Source organism: Primulina huaijiensis, chromosome 13 (genome assembly GCF_012295235.1).
Source record: "Primulina huaijiensis isolate GDHJ02 chromosome 13, ASM1229523v2, whole genome shotgun sequence".
NCBI classification, from domain to species: Eukaryota; Viridiplantae; Streptophyta; class Magnoliopsida; order Lamiales; family Gesneriaceae; genus Primulina; species Primulina huaijiensis.
Genome location: NC_133318.1, coordinates 14,134,972 through 14,152,475, shown reverse-complemented (window position 1 = coordinate 14,152,475; position 17,504 = coordinate 14,134,972). Strand labels below are relative to the sequence as shown.

The 17,504-nt window shown below is 35.7% G+C and overlaps 2 protein-coding genes across 2 annotated transcripts; both read left to right on the top strand.

Annotated features, from left to right (window-relative positions):
- The first annotated feature begins 1,072 nt into the window (after positions 1-1,072).
- On the top strand, positions 1,073-12,003 carry LOC140991106 (uncharacterized). The gene is made up of 20 exons (XM_073461039.1): positions 1,073-2,470; positions 3,104-3,307; positions 4,406-4,510; positions 4,625-4,690; positions 4,773-4,937; positions 5,149-5,223; positions 5,313-5,467; positions 7,332-7,467; positions 7,555-7,624; positions 7,717-7,844; positions 7,939-7,995; positions 9,100-9,285; positions 9,363-9,455; positions 9,594-9,679; positions 9,757-9,823; positions 9,910-9,976; positions 10,063-10,199; positions 10,772-10,863; positions 10,984-11,050; positions 11,323-12,003. The coding sequence occupies exons 1-20, from the start codon at positions 1,241-1,243 to the stop codon at positions 11,485-11,487; spliced, it is 3,351 nt and encodes a 1,116-aa protein (XP_073317140.1). The 5' UTR covers positions 1,073-1,240; the 3' UTR covers positions 11,488-12,003.
- A 1,162-nt stretch (positions 12,004-13,165) lies between these two features.
- LOC140990905 (ethylene-responsive transcription factor RAP2-11-like) lies at positions 13,166-14,095 on the top strand. Its single transcript, XM_073460752.1, has one exon. It carries the CDS (start codon positions 13,216-13,218, stop codon positions 14,038-14,040), a length of 825 nt encoding a protein of 274 aa, XP_073316853.1. The 5' UTR covers positions 13,166-13,215; the 3' UTR covers positions 14,041-14,095.
- The last annotated feature ends 3,409 nt before the right edge of the window (positions 14,096-17,504 follow it).

The following is a 17,504-nucleotide window of genomic DNA, read 5'->3' as shown; positions in this document are numbered from 1 at the left end:
GCTGAAAATCAATTTTTTTATGATCCTTCGTGAACCGAAATAAAAACAAATAATCTTATTACCAAAAATACATATCATATTTAAATAAAAATAAAACCAATCCCATAGATGACTATTTTTAAATTCAATTCAACAATTAAAAAGAGGAATACATACTTAAATTTAAGGGTATCAATTCGGGTGGGTTGTGTCGGGTTGAGTAATAGTACTATTCAAAAACTGCTCAATCCAAACCCATCTCGAACCCGAAAACTCTCAACCCGAACCCGAACCCGAATCAATCCGATCAACCCATTTAATCCGATTTTGAATTTTTTTAAAAGAAAATTAAATAAAAGTCAAAAAAAATATTATTATAATTTAAACACATAATAACAAAATCTCCCAAATGTATATGATTTAAATTTGAAAGTTTAATGATAGAAAAATAAAATATATTTTTACTAAATCAAATAAACAATTGTTTAAAAAATAAAAAATGTTCAAAATAAATATTAAATAATGAAAATTTATGATATAAATATACAATAAATATTTTTTCAGACATACAAATACAATATATAAAAATGTAGGTAATATTTATTAATTATATATTTTTTTAAAAAATTAAAATTTTTTGGGGTTGACCCGAAGCCAAGCCAAGCCAATCCGATCATTTTTTTCGGGTCAGCTATCGGGTCCAATCTGATCTGACCCGGACCCTCAAACCTCAAACCCAAACCAGATTTTTTTCGGATTGAATCGTGTGGAGTTGATGAGTCGTGTCTAATTTTGACACTCTACTTAAATTATTGTTATTGTGACACCGTAGGCCATCTTACAGGTAATCAAGAAGAAATAAATATTTTAACAGCTTGCGTTGTATCCTACTTTGCCCTAATTAGCACACAAATATATTATCATTGTCGTGCCGCCTTTCTTTCTCCTTTTCCCTCCATTTCCCACTTCTGTTAACTTGTACTACGTGCTCTAAAGACTTGTACATTCCTTCCAATATTATTTTTCTTAATACAAATAATAATTGGAGAATATATATATATATATACACGCACTGATTGGTGTGTTGGTGTGTGCTCCGTGCCATACATAAAGCATTCGTTCATTCAGATACACACCTCTACTGTGTGTGCTTGTGTGTGAAAGAGAGTGGAAGAGCGCCACCCCCACCCCCTAATTCAATCATCATCAACCAAAAAAAAAAGAAGAAAACCCTAGGCGATAACCGCCGTGACTCAATACGATGGACGCCGATACGACTCAGCTCCAGCAAGCACAATTGGCGGCTATTATGGGGCCGGACCCGGCGGCGTTCGAAACCCTAATCTCCCATCTGATGTCTTCTTCCAACGAGGAGCGATCCCAGGCTGAGTCAATCTTCAATTTGCTCAAGCAGAACGATCCGAATTCGCTTGCTCTGAAACTCTCCCACCTCCTCTCCTCCTCTGTTCGGTTCGAGTCACGCGCCATGGCCACCATCCTCCTCCGGAAACAACTTACTCGGGATGATTCCTTCATCTGGCCTCAACTCACGGAATCCACTCGCTCCGCTGTTAAGAACATCCTTTTAAGCTCAATCCAGCGTGAGGAGATGAAATCGATAATCAAGAAGCTCTGTGACACCGTGTCGGAACTAGCATCCTCGCTTATCCCCGATAATCAGTGGCCCGAGATTTTGCCTTTCATGTTTCAATGTGTAACCAGTGAATCCACCAAACTACAAGAATCTGCTTTTTTGATGTTTTCTCAATTGGCTCAGTTTATTGGAGAAACACTACTTCCGTATATCACTGATTTACATAGCGTGTTCTTGAGTGTGTTGAACAATTCTCCAAATGCGGATGTTAAAATTGCTGCATTGAGTGCTGTGATTAATTTTATTCAGTGCTTGTCCAGTTCGAATGATCGTGATAGGTTCCAGGATCTGTTGCCTTCTATGATGAGGACATTGACCGAAGCACTGAATTCGGGGCAGGAGGCCACCGCGCAAGAGGCTTTGGAGTTGTTGATAGAATTGGCTGGGACAGAGCCTAGGTTTTTGCGCAGGCAGATTGTTGACATAGTGGGTTCAATGTTGCAAATTGCAGAGGCTGAGAGTTTGGAAGAAGGTACTAGGCATTTAGCAATAGAGTTTGTCATTACACTGGCAGAGGCAAGGGAAAGAGCACCTGGGATGATGCGCAAGTTGCCGCAATTTATTAATAGACTGTTTGCCATTTTAATGAAGATGCTTTTGGATGTTGAAGATGATCCTGCATGGCACAGTGCAGAAACTAAGGATGAAGACGCAGGGGAGACCGGTAATTATAGTGTTGGGCAGGAATGTTTGGATAGGCTTGCAATTGCACTTGGTGGGAACACTATTGTTCCTGTTGCATCTGAGCAGTTACAGGCTTATTTGGCTGCTTCTGAGTGGCAGAAGCATCATGCAGCCCTCATTGCTCTTGCACAAATCGCCGAGGGTTGTTCAAAGGTAATAATTATTGAAAAATCTACTTTTTTATTGCCATTAAGTTCTCATAAAAGTTCAGGGGTAGATTAAACCTATAATTCGACTGATTTCCCAGTTAATATATTGTTGTTTTGAGGAATTTATTTGTTGGTTATGTTATTTGGTTTTTTATGTCCATATGTTGTGACTTGTGATGAGTGGTCGGATGCATTGTTACTTTTCTAAAATATGATGTTTTGTGGCAAAATGTTTCTGGATGTTTGTTTGTTTACATTCTATTATCCATTTTAAATCTAATTGTTACCGGTAGTCACCAACCATAACTGTGCTCCCTTTTCATTTGCACAATATACCGTTTAAATTGTTACTTTTATTGTACACAGTCCCATTGACGGGCTAATACTATTTCGATGAATGCAATTCCTGTTTGATGTCATTTTTGCAAAGATTTTGATGTTGTGTTAGATATTGCATAATTTTAGTGGTTTTGTTAGAAGAACTTAAATGCTTTTATTGATGTCTGGCTCACCAAGTCCATCAAGTTTGCTGCCCTGTCATCATCTCTGTAAGATGAATTTTTTTTGCTTATGTTAGGAATTGATGCTGCACACAATGTTGATTGGCTTAACTCCAATTGTTCTTTTCCATTGCTAGGCGATGATTAAAAATTTGGAGCAAGTTGTGAACATGGTTTTGAACTCCTTTCAACATCCTCATCCTCGTGTGAGGTGGGCAGCTATTAATGCAATTGGGCAGCTATCAACTGACTTGGGTCCGGATTTGCAAGTTCAGTACCATCAACGTGTGTTGCCAGCACTAGCTGGAGCTATGGATGATTTTCAAAATCCTAGAGTGCAGGTTTGCTAATTCTTTGATTTCTCAACTGTGTTTCTAAGTGTAAATCATTTTGTTCTCTTCACATCCTTCAGTGCAATTGGATGACTGATGACAGGGAGCCTTTGCTAAATGGATTTTAGCTTATTTGCATTTAGTTTCCATGTTTTAGTGATTGTTAGTATTAGTTTATGGAATGAAAATTCTTTTTGCTTACCTAGATGTTGAATACATCACTTATTTTATACTTTATGAATTGGATTTTAGATTTATCTGCACTTTAAGAGGAATTTAGGCTTCGTCATTGTTGGATGCGAAGCTTAATTAACTTAAGTGTCATTTGATCATATTTTTTTCTCAACTAATGTGGATCGATATCTCCGGTTATGAGTTATTGAAGATACACAATATAATTATCAAATACTAAAAAATATTTATGCAGTCATCTGTCACAATTTTTTTTTAAAAATTGATCCCCAAACTTCTGTTCTATTCACAGTCATTAAGAGTGCAAGGGCCACCAAGGCATCTAGGGATCTTGGAGCCTGGGGTGCAATTGCAAGGAGAGACACATTGATTAAATATGATACACCACACATCAAACAATCTTCGATCCAATTCAAACATGACCAATTAATTCAAAAATCACATTAATTAAAAATTTGAATATTTATGAATATTTAAGAGAGTCTACCCATGTTTACAAACAAGCAAAATGGTCTACAATGCATATATGCACATATAATCAAAATTTCATCCAATACAACCAAAAATAATTTGCAAAAAGTGAAAGAAAATGATAAACTAATACATTTCAGTCAATATAACAATTAGAGACTTGGATCTAAAAGATTTACTAAAAATTATGAGAATAAATGAAGAAAAGAGAAAAATACCCTAAAATGCTAAAGGAGATGTAAAATAAAACTCGTTGGAGCTAGGTGGCGTCACTAGAGGATGGAATTTGGCTGAAGGGGGTAATCTAGGGAAGATTGTTTAATGGTGTTGCTAATTTTCTTGACGCCTTTTCACTATGGTTGTCTAGTTGTTTTAATGAAGCTACTAATTATGTGTTTTATGTATGTTTTCGTATTCTTATCATTGTTATGTGGTGTTTTGCAGGCACACGCTGCTTCGGCAGTGCTTAACTTCAGCGAAAATTGCACCCCAGAAATTTTAACACCATACTTAGATGGGATAGTGCACAAGCTGCTTTTACTTTTACAGGTGCTATTGCATATGAGAATAAAAATTGTTATAATTTGAAACGTACATGATATAATGAGCATTTATTGTATGCAGTGTGCTTTTTAAACTAATTTGTGCCATTTGTTGTTGCAGAATTCCAAACAAATGGTACAAGAGGGTGCCTTAACTGCGTTAGCTTCTGTCGCTGATTCATCTCAGGTATGTAAATGTTGTAAAGATATTCTGAGTGAAAGTGATTGTATTTTTTTTAGTAAACTAAGTTTGTGGGTTGGCATGACAGGAACACTTCCAGAAATATTATGATGCGGTTATGCCTTACTTGAAGGCTATCTTATTGAACGCGACGGACAAATCTAATCGCATGCTTCGTGCTAAGGCCATGGAATGCATCAGCTTGGTTGGGATGGCAGTTGGAAAGGATAAATTTAAGGAGGACGCCAAGCAGGTAATTGTGCTTCAACTGTTTCTCTGTGTTATATAGGGCATACCTTATTTATTGTTTATTTGCATGCATGTCATATTCTTTGTATTTGTTGGCTCATCTCAGATTGCTTATAGTGATAATTGTGTTGAGACAAAATTCTTGGTTAACAACAGCCACTGTAAGTTTATAATACTCTCCAACTAGGTGATTATATATCTGTTTTCCGTGCTAGGTCATGGACGTGCTTATGTCACTACAAGGATCACAAATGGAGACAGATGATCCCACCACTAGTTACATGCTACAAGTATGCAATTGTCCTCAGAAATGAATGAGTCTAAATCTTTGTGTGCTAGCATATTAAATCTATAGCCAATCCCTTTTATTCTATTTTAGGCATGGGCCAGACTTTGCAAGTGCTTGGGACAGGATTTCCTTCCTTATATGAGTGTTGTCATGCCTCCTTTGCTTCAGTCTGCTCAGCTGAAGCCTGATGTGACGATCACATCAGCTGATTCCGACAACGAAATTGATGACTCCGATGATGAAAGGTTCGTTCATTGTCAATTTTACATGTTTTTTTTTATCTCAACAGTCTTCTTCACTTTTGTTAATTGGAATTAAATTAAACTTTTTTAAATATTTTCGAGTATTTGAATCTGTAAACTTTATGGTTTTGATGTGAAAGTCGGTAATTTTGTATGCTTTGCTTTGTATCCTTTACTACTTTGTTTTGCCTCTTCTTGATCTTGCTGCTAAAATATCTAATTGCATTCTTGTATATTGTCAGTAAAATGTCAAAAAGATTATTTAATGTTATTCCAGTTCATCTGGCCTGAAATGATTTGGGCATTATATTGTGTGAAGTCAATTTCCATGGAAAATTATTTCCATTCCAGAGTTTGGTGGTTTACTTCGATATTTTCTGTACATTGCTTGGTAGGCGTCAGTAGCATTCTTTTCAGAAGAATTGCTTAATTCACAATGTTTTTTGTTGCATCTCTATGTGTATCTTGAAGAGACAAACTTCAAGAAAATTGTTTTGATATCAAATGTTAGAACTGAATATAGATATGCCTTCTATGAATTATATTAAGAGCGTCTCCATTGGGGACTCTATTTTGGAGTTAAACTCCAAAATAGAGTTTACCCAATCTCCAAGTCCAACCGCGTGTTAAAAGTGAAGCTATTTTGGAGTGTGGTTTTAGAACCACCAGTTTCTTTCAATATATCAAACCATATTCAACAAAACAAAGAAGAAATGAAGCTTCAATTTAATGACAAAAACTGGAAATATAGTTCCCAGAGGAGATCCTCTGTACAAAGAGATTCACTCTCTTTTCTCTAGCCTATGCTAGTAATCAAACTCAACGAAAACAAAATAACAACATGAATAACTGTTCTTCCATCCTTCACGTTTGGCCTTCCCCAAACCTTCTAGAATAAACATTTCTATTAATGGTCTTCCGTCCAATTTTTCCCTTTTAAGCCAAATTCCCAGGTCCGAACATTTATAGCTACGGTAATGGAGTTGCTCTATCCCTTTTTTAATTTTTTTTTAAAATTTTAATTAATATGAATAAAGGATAAGATATAGTAGTAATTAATAAAGTTGGTAAAATAATTTGATTTATAATTTATATAATTAATTAACTTTAAAATTTATTACATATTTTTTAAAAAATAATTAAAATTTATTAATAACATAATTTGACATAAGCACGTCCATGACCTAGCATGGAAATAATAATAATAAATTGAAAAATAAATTACTAATAACATAATTTGACATAAAGATGATAATTACATAAATCATATTTATGTAATTATCATTTTTCTTAAAATATATAAACTATTTAAATTTTAAATTATGTTATAATTGTATTTATAAACTTAAAATTAATATCATATGAAATAGAATAAATATTATAAATGAAATCACAAGGAATATTCTAGGACTACTTTTTTTGAAGTAGATGGCTTGGAAATGTGTTTTGTTAAAAAAGTACACTATTTTGAAGTTAAAGTTATTGTAAATTAGATTTATGGTTGTAGAAGGGCTAATTTGAGGAGGAGGAAGAAAGTATATGGTTTTCATTTAACTGTGTTTAGTAATTGAAAGTAGGAAGAAAGTATATAGTTTTCTTTTTCTTTCTTTTTATTGTCTTTTGTTTGGATAATGCTAAAATTTGAGTAGGAACTCAAGAGTCAAGGTAAATTGTGGATACAGTAGGGGTGATTCAACCCTTATTTTAATTTTTTTCTATCATCGGTTCTCACACTTTCTTTTTCATGCCTCCGACGTTATGCCACTCTTCCACTTGGATTATTTAATTGCACATAATCCTATCAATAGCAAAAGAAGGCCTCTTGTTATGTTCACACATTTGTATTTAACATTTCTTTATATCGCAGCATTGAAACCATCACTTTAGGTGACAAAAGAATTGGAATTAAGACTAGTGTCCTAGAAGAAAAGGCCACTGCTTGCAATATGCTATGCTGCTATGCTGATGAGTTGAAAGAAGGTTTCTACCCATGGATTGATCAGGTTAGTGAATATGCATTGGTCTTTGCCTTATTTCTCTTATGGTTACCAGAACTTAAAAGTTCTCATGGCACATATCCGTTGTCGTAGGTTGCCACAACGTTGGTTCCCCTTTTGAAATTTTACTTTCACGAAGAAGTCAGGAAGGCTGCTGTTTCAGGTGATATGTTGTTTGCTTTGGATGATTTTCTTCTTCTTTAGATTATCAAAACTTCTAATACATTCTCTTAAATGTTTAATGTTTATTTCTAGCAATGCCGGAGCTGTTGCGGTCTGCAAAGCTGGCTGTGGAGAAAGGTATCGCTCAGGGTCGCAATGAGTTGTATGTGAAACAGTTGTCTGACTACATAATTCCTGCTTTAGTGGAAGCTTTACATAAGGTGGTCTTTAAAGTCTATTAGTTAATTCCATTGTATTAATAAATGATTGAGTTGCTTTATGCGAGAGTCGAGTTATAATTTCTCATGTTTGCAGGAGCCTGATACAGAGATCTGTGCAAATATGTTGGACGCATTGAACGAATGTCTTCAGGTGTGTAATGCATGTTATAAAACAGAATTCAACGTTGAAATGATTAGTTATGTACTTCGTTTGCTGTTGAATTATGTATCTGGTATGTAACGACAGATTTTAGTATGCTTTCTCTTTTAAACTTGCATAAAATGTTTAATCAATTGTTTCACTTTTTGTGATTTTCCCATTTTCATCCCCAAAATCTCCTATTCTTTAAAATAGATAATCTTTAATTTTAAAGAGATATTGTTACATTTGTAAACTATCTATCTTGTTGAGGCACTACATGTTGAAGGGACTTTGACTTGATAATTTTCAGTGAACTCTATGGCTTACATGGGAGCATATGAATGACACAAGTGGTCTTTGTAAATATATTTTTTTAAAAGCTTGGAACTCAAGCATTCATCGGTTTACACAAAGATTATATTTGTGTTTTAAGAGTTATGACGTGGATTGCCTTTATGCAATTGGATTCTCATATATTTAGTTTGCTGATAGTGGACATTCAGTTAGATTGCATGATTTTACGATAGCGCATGTTAAATTTTGAATTGGAATAGATGTCGATAGGCTTTCATGGTGTTTTCTGAGGCTCTTAACTTGATTGAGCTAAAAAAATTTGAGAAAAATTGTAGCATTTTTGGTCGGAGTTTTTTTAAATGTTTGGATATGTTGAAAATCAGAGTGGAATGTAATGAATTGACATTTCATATTTTGTGATAATTGAATGAAACATGAGAGAAGTAAGATTTGTTTGCCAATTTTAAGAAACAAATCTCATAATTTATTTTTACAGTTGATTGACAATGCGACATAATGATTTGATAGCAAATTTTTTATATTTTTTTAGAGTTGGATGTTTTAAATTTTGTATCTGTAAAGATTGAGTTACGCAGCCAGAACTTTCATTTATGGATTTTGGGTGAGGGGATCGGAAAGGGATAAGTGAAAGTCTTTATATATTTGAAAGTGGTTGCGTAAATTTATTCATTGTGGACATTTTGAATACTAGAATCTCAGTTCTCCTAAATTTTGTTATATACCAATATTTTGTGTTTTTTCAAGAAATACTTACTTTACCTGCTATTGGAATTGTGTTCTAATTCACCATACTCTCAGATTTCTGGACCACTTCTAGATGAGAGCCAGGTTAAAAGCATTGTGGATGAGATAAAACATGTGATCACTGCTAGCTCAAGTAGAAAAAGAGAGAGAGCTGAGAGAGCAAAAGCTGAAGATTTTGATGCTGAGGAGGGAGAACTACTTAAAGAGGAAAACGAGCAAGAAGAAGAAGTGTTTGACCAGGTTAGTTTGTTCACTTGAATTTATGATTGACCTTTATTAAGATAATAACTGAGAATATGTCATATTCTGTGGTGCAGGTTGGTGAAATTCTGGGAACATTGATCAAAACATTCAAAGCATCTTTCTTGCCTTTCTTTGACGAACTATCGTCATACTTGATGCCTATGTGGGTAAGTCTTCCTTTGCCTTGACAATTCACGTTTTTTTCCTTTCCTTTTTCATGTTAAAAAAGTTGAGATATTCAGCATGAGAATTCAATCTCTATCTGTTATCCCTCTAAAACATGATTATGGTGGTTTTCCTTGCAGGGCAAGGATAAGACAGCTGAGGAGAGAAGGATTGCCATTTGCATCTTTGATGATGTGGCTGAGCAATGTCGTGAAACCGCTCTAAAGTATGTCTGTGTACCATGATGAATTCTTGAATTTGGTTCAAATATAAAATTTTAATGTAATTTTCCCCCCTAACCAGGTACTATGACACACATCTACCTTTCCTCCTGGAAGCTTGCAATGATGAAAACCCAGATGTCCGACAGGTTTGCATGAACTTAAACATATAGTTATGTCCTGATGTAAAACGTACAATCTAAGCATAAATGAACTGCATCATTGCTATTCTCAGGCTGCTGTCTATGGGCTTGGGGTATGTGCAGAATTTGGTGGTTCTGTATTTAAACCACTTGTAGGAGGTAAGCTGTACTTGGCGCAGGCTTGTAGAATAGACTAAATAGTGTTATCTATTATATACTGACTCGATCCATTTAATCCAATTCAGAGGCTCTTTCCAGGCTCAATGTAGTTATCAGACATCCCAGTGCTTTACAACCAGAGTTTATAATGGCATATGATAATGCTGTTTCAGCTTTGGGAAAGATATGCCAATTTCATCGAGACAGTATTGATTCAACACAGGTATCTATCATTTTTGATTGAAAATGATACATTACAATAAATTCCAAAAGGTCTGGTCAGACGACGTTGGATTTGGATTATGCCCATGCCTTAGTATGCCTTATTTCTGAACTAACTATTCTCCGAGAAGCATGGGTAATTCATATGAACCTTAGGTATAATGTCTCCTGTAAATATAACATATTGGCTGTTTTTTATTCCTCACATTTTTTAGAGATATGCTAGTCAAGCTTGTGTTGTTTGTTATGTTCACAGGTTGGTTTTGTGCATTGTGCTTTTACTCCTGTGTTTCTAAGCTTAAAAATGAATTTACACTTGCATATGCACAATAATTTTCTTTTGTATGGTTTGCCTTTATGTATGTTTAGTAAAGCACATTCGATTTTTATATTTATTTGAAATTTCCAAAGCCTACTATTGGTGTCGAGTCCTTATTATTCGGAAAGCCTGAGGCATTGCATTTTTGTGGAGCTGTTGCAATTCTTAAATATCCGCCATTTACCTATTTCTAACTGATTGTATCGTCTTCTTTTTCAATTCATTAAGTTCTTAACTTAAAGATTTCTTAACAGGTGGTCCCTGCCTGGTTGAGTTATCTGCCGATAAAGGGTGACCTTATTGAAGCAAAAGCTGTTCACGACCAGCTTTGCTCTATGGTTGAGAGGTGCGGATGCCATATTTTTCTGTTTACAGTTTTAATTTTTATCACAGTGATTTTTTGAGAACTTTGCTTTTGTTTGTCTTACCCTTAGCTTTTTGTATTGGCCATGTTTTCCTCTTTCAGGTCTGATCGGGAACTTTTGGGCCACAATAATCAGTATCTCCCTAAAATTGTATCTGTATTTGCAGAGGTTGGTTTCTAAATCGTTTGAAGAATCCTGAATCATTATCATTGTATGGAACACTGCATAAGAATGGGCGTACGATTTTTTGTTCACATTGAAAGGATTATATATAGTTATACCAGAAGATTCTCTATAGCTTTTCTTGTGCGTTTTGTACATGATATTTTGACAAGAAACGAAGAAAGTAATATGTTTGCTGCCCAAATTTCTGAATGATTTGAAAATTCCCTTGCAGCGGCCCCACTTTTTCAGCAAGTTGAGAATTTTTTTTGTTACAGGTTCTTTGTGCGGGCAAGGATCTTGCCACAGAGCAAACAGCTAGTCGAATGATTAATTTGTTGAGGCAGCTACAACAGACACTACCTCCTTCTACCCTTGCATTTACATGGTCGTCCTTACAGCCTCAGCAGCAGCTTGCATTACAGTCAATTCTGTCAACATAGTGCGCATGGATTAAAACTGGCGATTCTGTCGTGGGAAAGCTTACCATTTATGTGAGGTCATGTTGTGCCAACCATGTAGTTATTCCTCGACTTTCTGCTGAGAGAGCTGTTCAAAGCATTTATCCGTTTGGTCGACTGTTGGTTCCATTTCCTAGTAAATGTAGACTGTGCCTGTAGAGAGTGCATATTACAAGCAATTTCCGTATTGTTTCCAAAATACTTTAAGGAAATGAGTGGACGGGTCTGGAGGCGGCCTCAGGGGCCCGTGCTCATCGTAAATTTTTATAGGTTTTTGTTGGTCAATTGTTATATTCAAGGGTTGCCGAAGTGGCAATTCGTGTTGCAGTTTTGGTCTCATTATATTTCACAGCTCAAGTATTCGTATGTGGTATGCACATGGCTATTCCTATTTATTTGTTGAGTTTGATGATTGTGACTATGATTATAAATATGGTTTTAAAAAACATATTTATGAAAAAGATTTTACTTCGGAACTGGAATATCATATTTTGATGTGATCTATTGTTCTCACTGTCTTTTAATTGGTGAATTTGTCCTATTACATTGCAGCAATAGAGTGGTTCTTTGTGGCACGTACGACTCAGATGGTCGTGCTTCTTACTTCATAGTCTTTTAATTGGTGAATTTGTCCTATTACATTGCAACATAGAGTGGTTCTTTGTGGCACGTACGATTCAGATGGTAGTGCTTCTTACTTCATAGTCTCATCACGTTGAGGAATAAACAATGAATTTGGGTGTCTGTGTTGCAAAGATTCCCTCTGAGGATTCGACAGTCACCTAATATAAAGCTATATTTTGACATATCTAATAGTTTATATAATTGGAAAATGAAGTTAAGAGATTTGTCCAAATGGCAGGCTTACATGATGGCAATTTGAAAATATTCTTATATCAAAATTTGCAGGCCTTCGTGGCTCCAACTCCCCAGTTTTAAATTTAGCAATTGACCGAGTGAAGAAAGAAGCTTACCAACCTATGATGAAAAGTTATTAATTGTCTTCATCAACTATACGTTTGACTAATATTTTTTTAATTGTTTATCAGCATTATTCCTCTGTGGATGATAAAATGGCTCCCATGTCTTTTTCTTGAGTTCCATTTTACGGTCCCAGACACATTGACCCAACGATTTGTTACTGTTTTTTGTATGACAATAAGAAATAATTTTCTATTATCGAAACCAAATCATATCAGTAACCAATGAAACCATATTTTAGATATACAAATACAAAGCGAAAACAAAGACGAGGAGATTTGTGTGGTGAAATCATTATCATTTCTCATGGATTTAAATTACCTACGGAAAGATGAAATCTGAGAATCGAAGTTGAAAAATGGGTGTCAAAATTGATCTCGCGACGTACTTTTTTAATTTTATTTTAGTACATGCAAACTTGTGTAAAGACTAAAGAAATTGAGTTGGCCAAAACCATGCCATTTTCCCCTCACTAAAGGCAAAGAACGTGTTAACCAATACGGATATAATAAGGATAGGCATGCCTTGTAAATAAACAATTTACCATATCATGCTTACGACTAATGACATAATGATAGTTACCCTCTCAGCTTTGAAAAATCAGTCAATTATTTACAATGGGAAATATATAAGATACCCTTCTTTAGTCATATATATATACCCACTCTCATTGTTCCTTTTTAGTACCACCCGACACTTCAAAAAAGTGTATTGATATTAATTATTACAATGGAAATTCAGTTCCACACCACACCCACAAATAACAACATTGTCAGAAGAAGTAAAAGCACAACCAACAAGAACAAATTTGTTGGTGTGAGGCAAAGGCCTTCTGGAAAATGGGTTGCAGAAATCAAGAACACAACTCAAAAGATCAGAATGTGGCTCGGAACATTCGATACTGCAGAAGAGGCTGCTCAAGCTTATGATGAAGCAGCATGCCTCCTTCGTGGAACGAATACACGAACGAATTTCCTCAACAACGTGCCATGTAACCCGGCTCTCTCTTTAAAGATTCGGAATCTTCTCAATCAAAAGAGAGGCCTAAATAAAAACAAAGTCCACCCTTCTAATTTTGAGAATGATCAGTCGTCGTCTCAATCTAAAAAGACAGCTTCCAAAAGTTTTTCATCTAGTAATAGCGCTGGTGGGAGTTTGAGTAGTAACAAGATTTATGAGTATCTGGCCACTGCCCCAAATCTACCCAGTTCCGAGGGGGTGTATAAGCCAGATTTGAGCTGTTTCTTGAGAGGATATGATCATGAAATGTACTCCTCACCTTGCTTGAACAGTCACGATCGAGATTCGGCATATGGGATGTATTTTGACAAGATTTCTCTTCAACAAGATGGGCTCTTTTACGCTCCGAAAAGAGATGGCGAGGAGGTGAATGAGGCGGAATTTTCAGATTTTGAACTGTTGAAAGTTGAAAGACAGATATCTGCATCGCTGTATGCAGTGAATGGCATAAACGAATACTGGGAAAACATGAACGATTGCAGTGATCCATGTTGGGATATTCCCACGATGTATCAAATGTTTTGTCCAAATTAAATTTATGTTTTTCACATTGATGATTATCATTAGGAATCATCATTCTAGAAAACAAAGTGATTTAGACCTTCTGTTTTAGCAGAGTTTAAGATTCTATCAGAAGGGGACATACAGATGTGCCTCAATACTTCGAGTTTCTACACATAGTTTCACAATATTTTGAAAAAGAATCTTTAATTATATGATATTATTGAAACGACCCTACTTCTAACTTCATTTAATTTATCTTCGTAATTTTTTTTCTAAACTATGCATAATTAATTCATCATAAATAAACTAGTATAATAGTCAAATAACAAAATTCCATATTATCCATAATCATTCATTCCTAACAGTTTATAAATAAAAACGATAATCCATAAAATCATCAAAAGTCTTTAACATATCGGGTATGCATTGCGCCTCCCGGATGGCTAGATAGTCCGCATCTCACGACTTAACATCATCATTACCTGCAACCATTCAACCTAGTGAGTCTAATGACTCAGCATGCTCAAACCAAATATAGCAAGTACGTAAATATATAATCACATGTATAAAAATTACTTTTAATAAAAATAGATTTTTCATGCAACCATGTCACCTTCAAAAAAATGCAACTTTTTAAACCATGCTTATATATGAACATTTTCGATTTAAAATCATCATTTTTAGGTAAAGTCCGATCTTCGATTGTGACAACATTCAGTCGATTGATAAATCTATAAACAATAGTACTAGGCCGTCGGGTTCAACGTCCACTTCTTCGGCGATCCCACCGACTATCATAAAATAACTTCACCGTTTACATATTCAACAGATCCATTATCATTGATATTCCCGCCCCCGTTTTCGATGGTTCACTCCCTTTTCATTGCAAGTTCACGTTTTCGTTTTCAACGGATCCCTTATTACTTTTACGTTACGACCGATTCACATTCCTCAAAAATATTTTTTCTTCACTTTATCATTTCATAAAATATATATAACTTTTCATATTCTTTAAAACTTTCAAAAATAGCTTATATCATTCGTATACATCGAAACTGTTAAAAATAGCATAATCATGTAGATACGTTAAAACTTCTGAAAATAGCATATATCATGCATATACTTTAAAACTTCTGAAAATAGCATTTAACATGATATGTGATTGTTTTAGGAAGTTGCAAACCGCCCTCGACTTTCCTCGAACCGACCGCACAAGTTTCAACGCTATATGTTCCCGGACGACACCAGACTTTGATTCAACGAGAATGACTCGATTTCAAAACTTTAAAAACACCAAAAATATCCAGTAGCTTGCTGATTATTCAATCTCAGGACCTACGTTTCAAAAACGACTCGATTCGTTTACCGGATGACTAGTTTACCCTCGTTTTTGTGTTTTCGGGAAAACAAATGACCAAACTACCCTTCTGACCCAAACCAACCCGAGACCAGACTTTTATTAACATCATAAGACTCATGGTAAGCTAATGGAAGTCTCCAAACCCAAGCCAAAACCTAAACTTGGATTAAAATTTAACTTAGGCTCAATTTGTCCCTATTTTGACACGTTCGGACAAATTACGACCCTGAACGGACCACAGCTTGAAACGACCCCAAACCAGGCCCTAGACCCCTTCCTTATACCCTAAAAAGGACCATGATCAGGACCATTCGGACAAAGACCAAACGCATCACGCCCTAAAGCTCACGCACCAGCAGAGCCCCAAACGCATCCTCTCGTGTACCGCAGCTTCCTTGCGCACCAGCTACTGTCGCAGCCTTTGGCTCATTCCAGCACCTCATCAGGACCCTAAGGCACGTCCCTAGCCCCTGGTCCATCCCTTACACCATCCCCTTATCCCTAGGAATCCCACGCCCCATAACAGCCCAACAAGTGCATGTTTGTGGAGTTTCGGTTCCAGCACTCAACCAACCCATCCAAGCCCTGACCTAACCCATCCTAGGACTCTAATCCAAACCTCCAGACCATGGCTAGGGCACCATGTAGCCCCCTTAGCCATAGGGACCCAAGGCCACCCGATTTCCCACCTATCGGCTTGCACGCATAGGCTGGTCCAGCCACTCCAGCCTCCTTTTTTGCTTTTGTCCATTCAAAATCTACTCTTAAACATCTAGGTCTAGACTTGTATCTAATGGCTTGCATCCCTCCTTCAACAATTCCCCAAAAACATTAAGAATTCTTTGTAAAATATGAGATGCACATGCATAGAACTTTGAAACCAACATCATCTTAAAATTTCACACAAAATCAAATACATACAATATTATGGATTGAATAGTGCATAAAGAAAGGTTGCAAACATGCCTTGTTCCTTTATTCTTACGAATTGCAAGCGATGGCGCGACGAGAGACGAACGTGACGCAAAGCTTTCTTCTTTCCCTTGCTTTGAGACTCACGGCCACCTAGAGTCCTAGTTAGGGATGGCAATGGGCCGGGGTCCCCGAATTCCATGCCCACCCCCATCCCCGCCCCCATCCCTACTTTTTCGGGTTCGGGGATTATTATTATATTATTAATATTAATAATACTATTATTTTATTATTGATATTATTTTCGGGGCGGGTTCGGAGATTTCGGGGATGGGGATAGTAATCCCATACCCTCCCCGAACTACATCGGAGATTTAAAAAAATCCCCGAACCCGAAAAAATCGGGGATCCCCATCCCCGTTTCGGGTTTTCCCCGTGAGGTCCCAAACCCGTAGGGAAAGTTGCCATCCCTAGTCCTAGTGTGTGTGTTGTGTGTGCTGGTAGGGTGTGAGAGACGTGTTATTTGGTGGGTGGAGGGTACGGTTTTTTTAAATAAATAAATCATTAAGTTGCTAAGTGGGCTTTAGGTTAGATTAAAGGCCCTAATTATTTTAAATAAATCTTTATTAATCTAGGCCCATTAAAGATTTAATTAAATACATAATTATTCCACAAAAGTCCCAACAATATTTAAAAAATATTTTGTGCTACTCGTTTTTAGTATTGTAAACCCGAAACTTCTTATTTTCTTAACAAAATTTCGTTACCGATTAAGTTCGTCCTTTACTATAAATAAATTTGTCGTTTTCCTATTTTGGATTACTAATTCCTAAGTTTTGTATTTATAAATTTCTAAAAATAGAAACTTTATTAAAATCGTCATCGGTTCTCTCGCATTTACCGTACATTGCGTAATAGACTGTAGAAAGTTTACATTCATAACAATTGGTTAAACATTTACTCAATCTTAACGATAATTAAACATAAATTTAAACCATTTATTTAAATAAAATTCTAATTAATTTTCATGCATGCATGTGGTCTACGTAGACTGATTTTCGGGCCTAACAATTATTTAACCCGGAATTTTGGGCAGTGTCATGAAAACTTGACAAAATTGTAATTTAGTCATGTAAGTTGATATGTTTTAGCGTGTGGTTTTGTAATTTCTCAATATTTATTTTTCATTTAGTAACTTTTTTAAAAAAAAATCTTTTTATGA

Bases quoted from the DNA above. Each gene is read 5' to 3' on its own strand.
- LOC140991106 (XM_073461039.1), top strand. From the start codon at position 1,241: ATGGACGCCGATACGACTCAGCTCCAGCAAGCACAATTGGCGGCTATT. The intron at 4,691-4,772 runs GTATGTAAATGT...TTGGCATGACAG, and splicing joins CTGTCGCTGATTCATCTCAG to GAACACTTCCAGAAATATTA. The intron at 5,224-5,312 runs GTATGCAATTGT...ATTCTATTTTAG, and splicing joins CCACTAGTTACATGCTACAA to GCATGGGCCAGACTTTGCAA.
- LOC140990905 (XM_073460752.1), top strand. From the start codon at position 13,216: ATGGAAATTCAGTTCCACACCACACCCACAAATAACAACATTGTCAGA.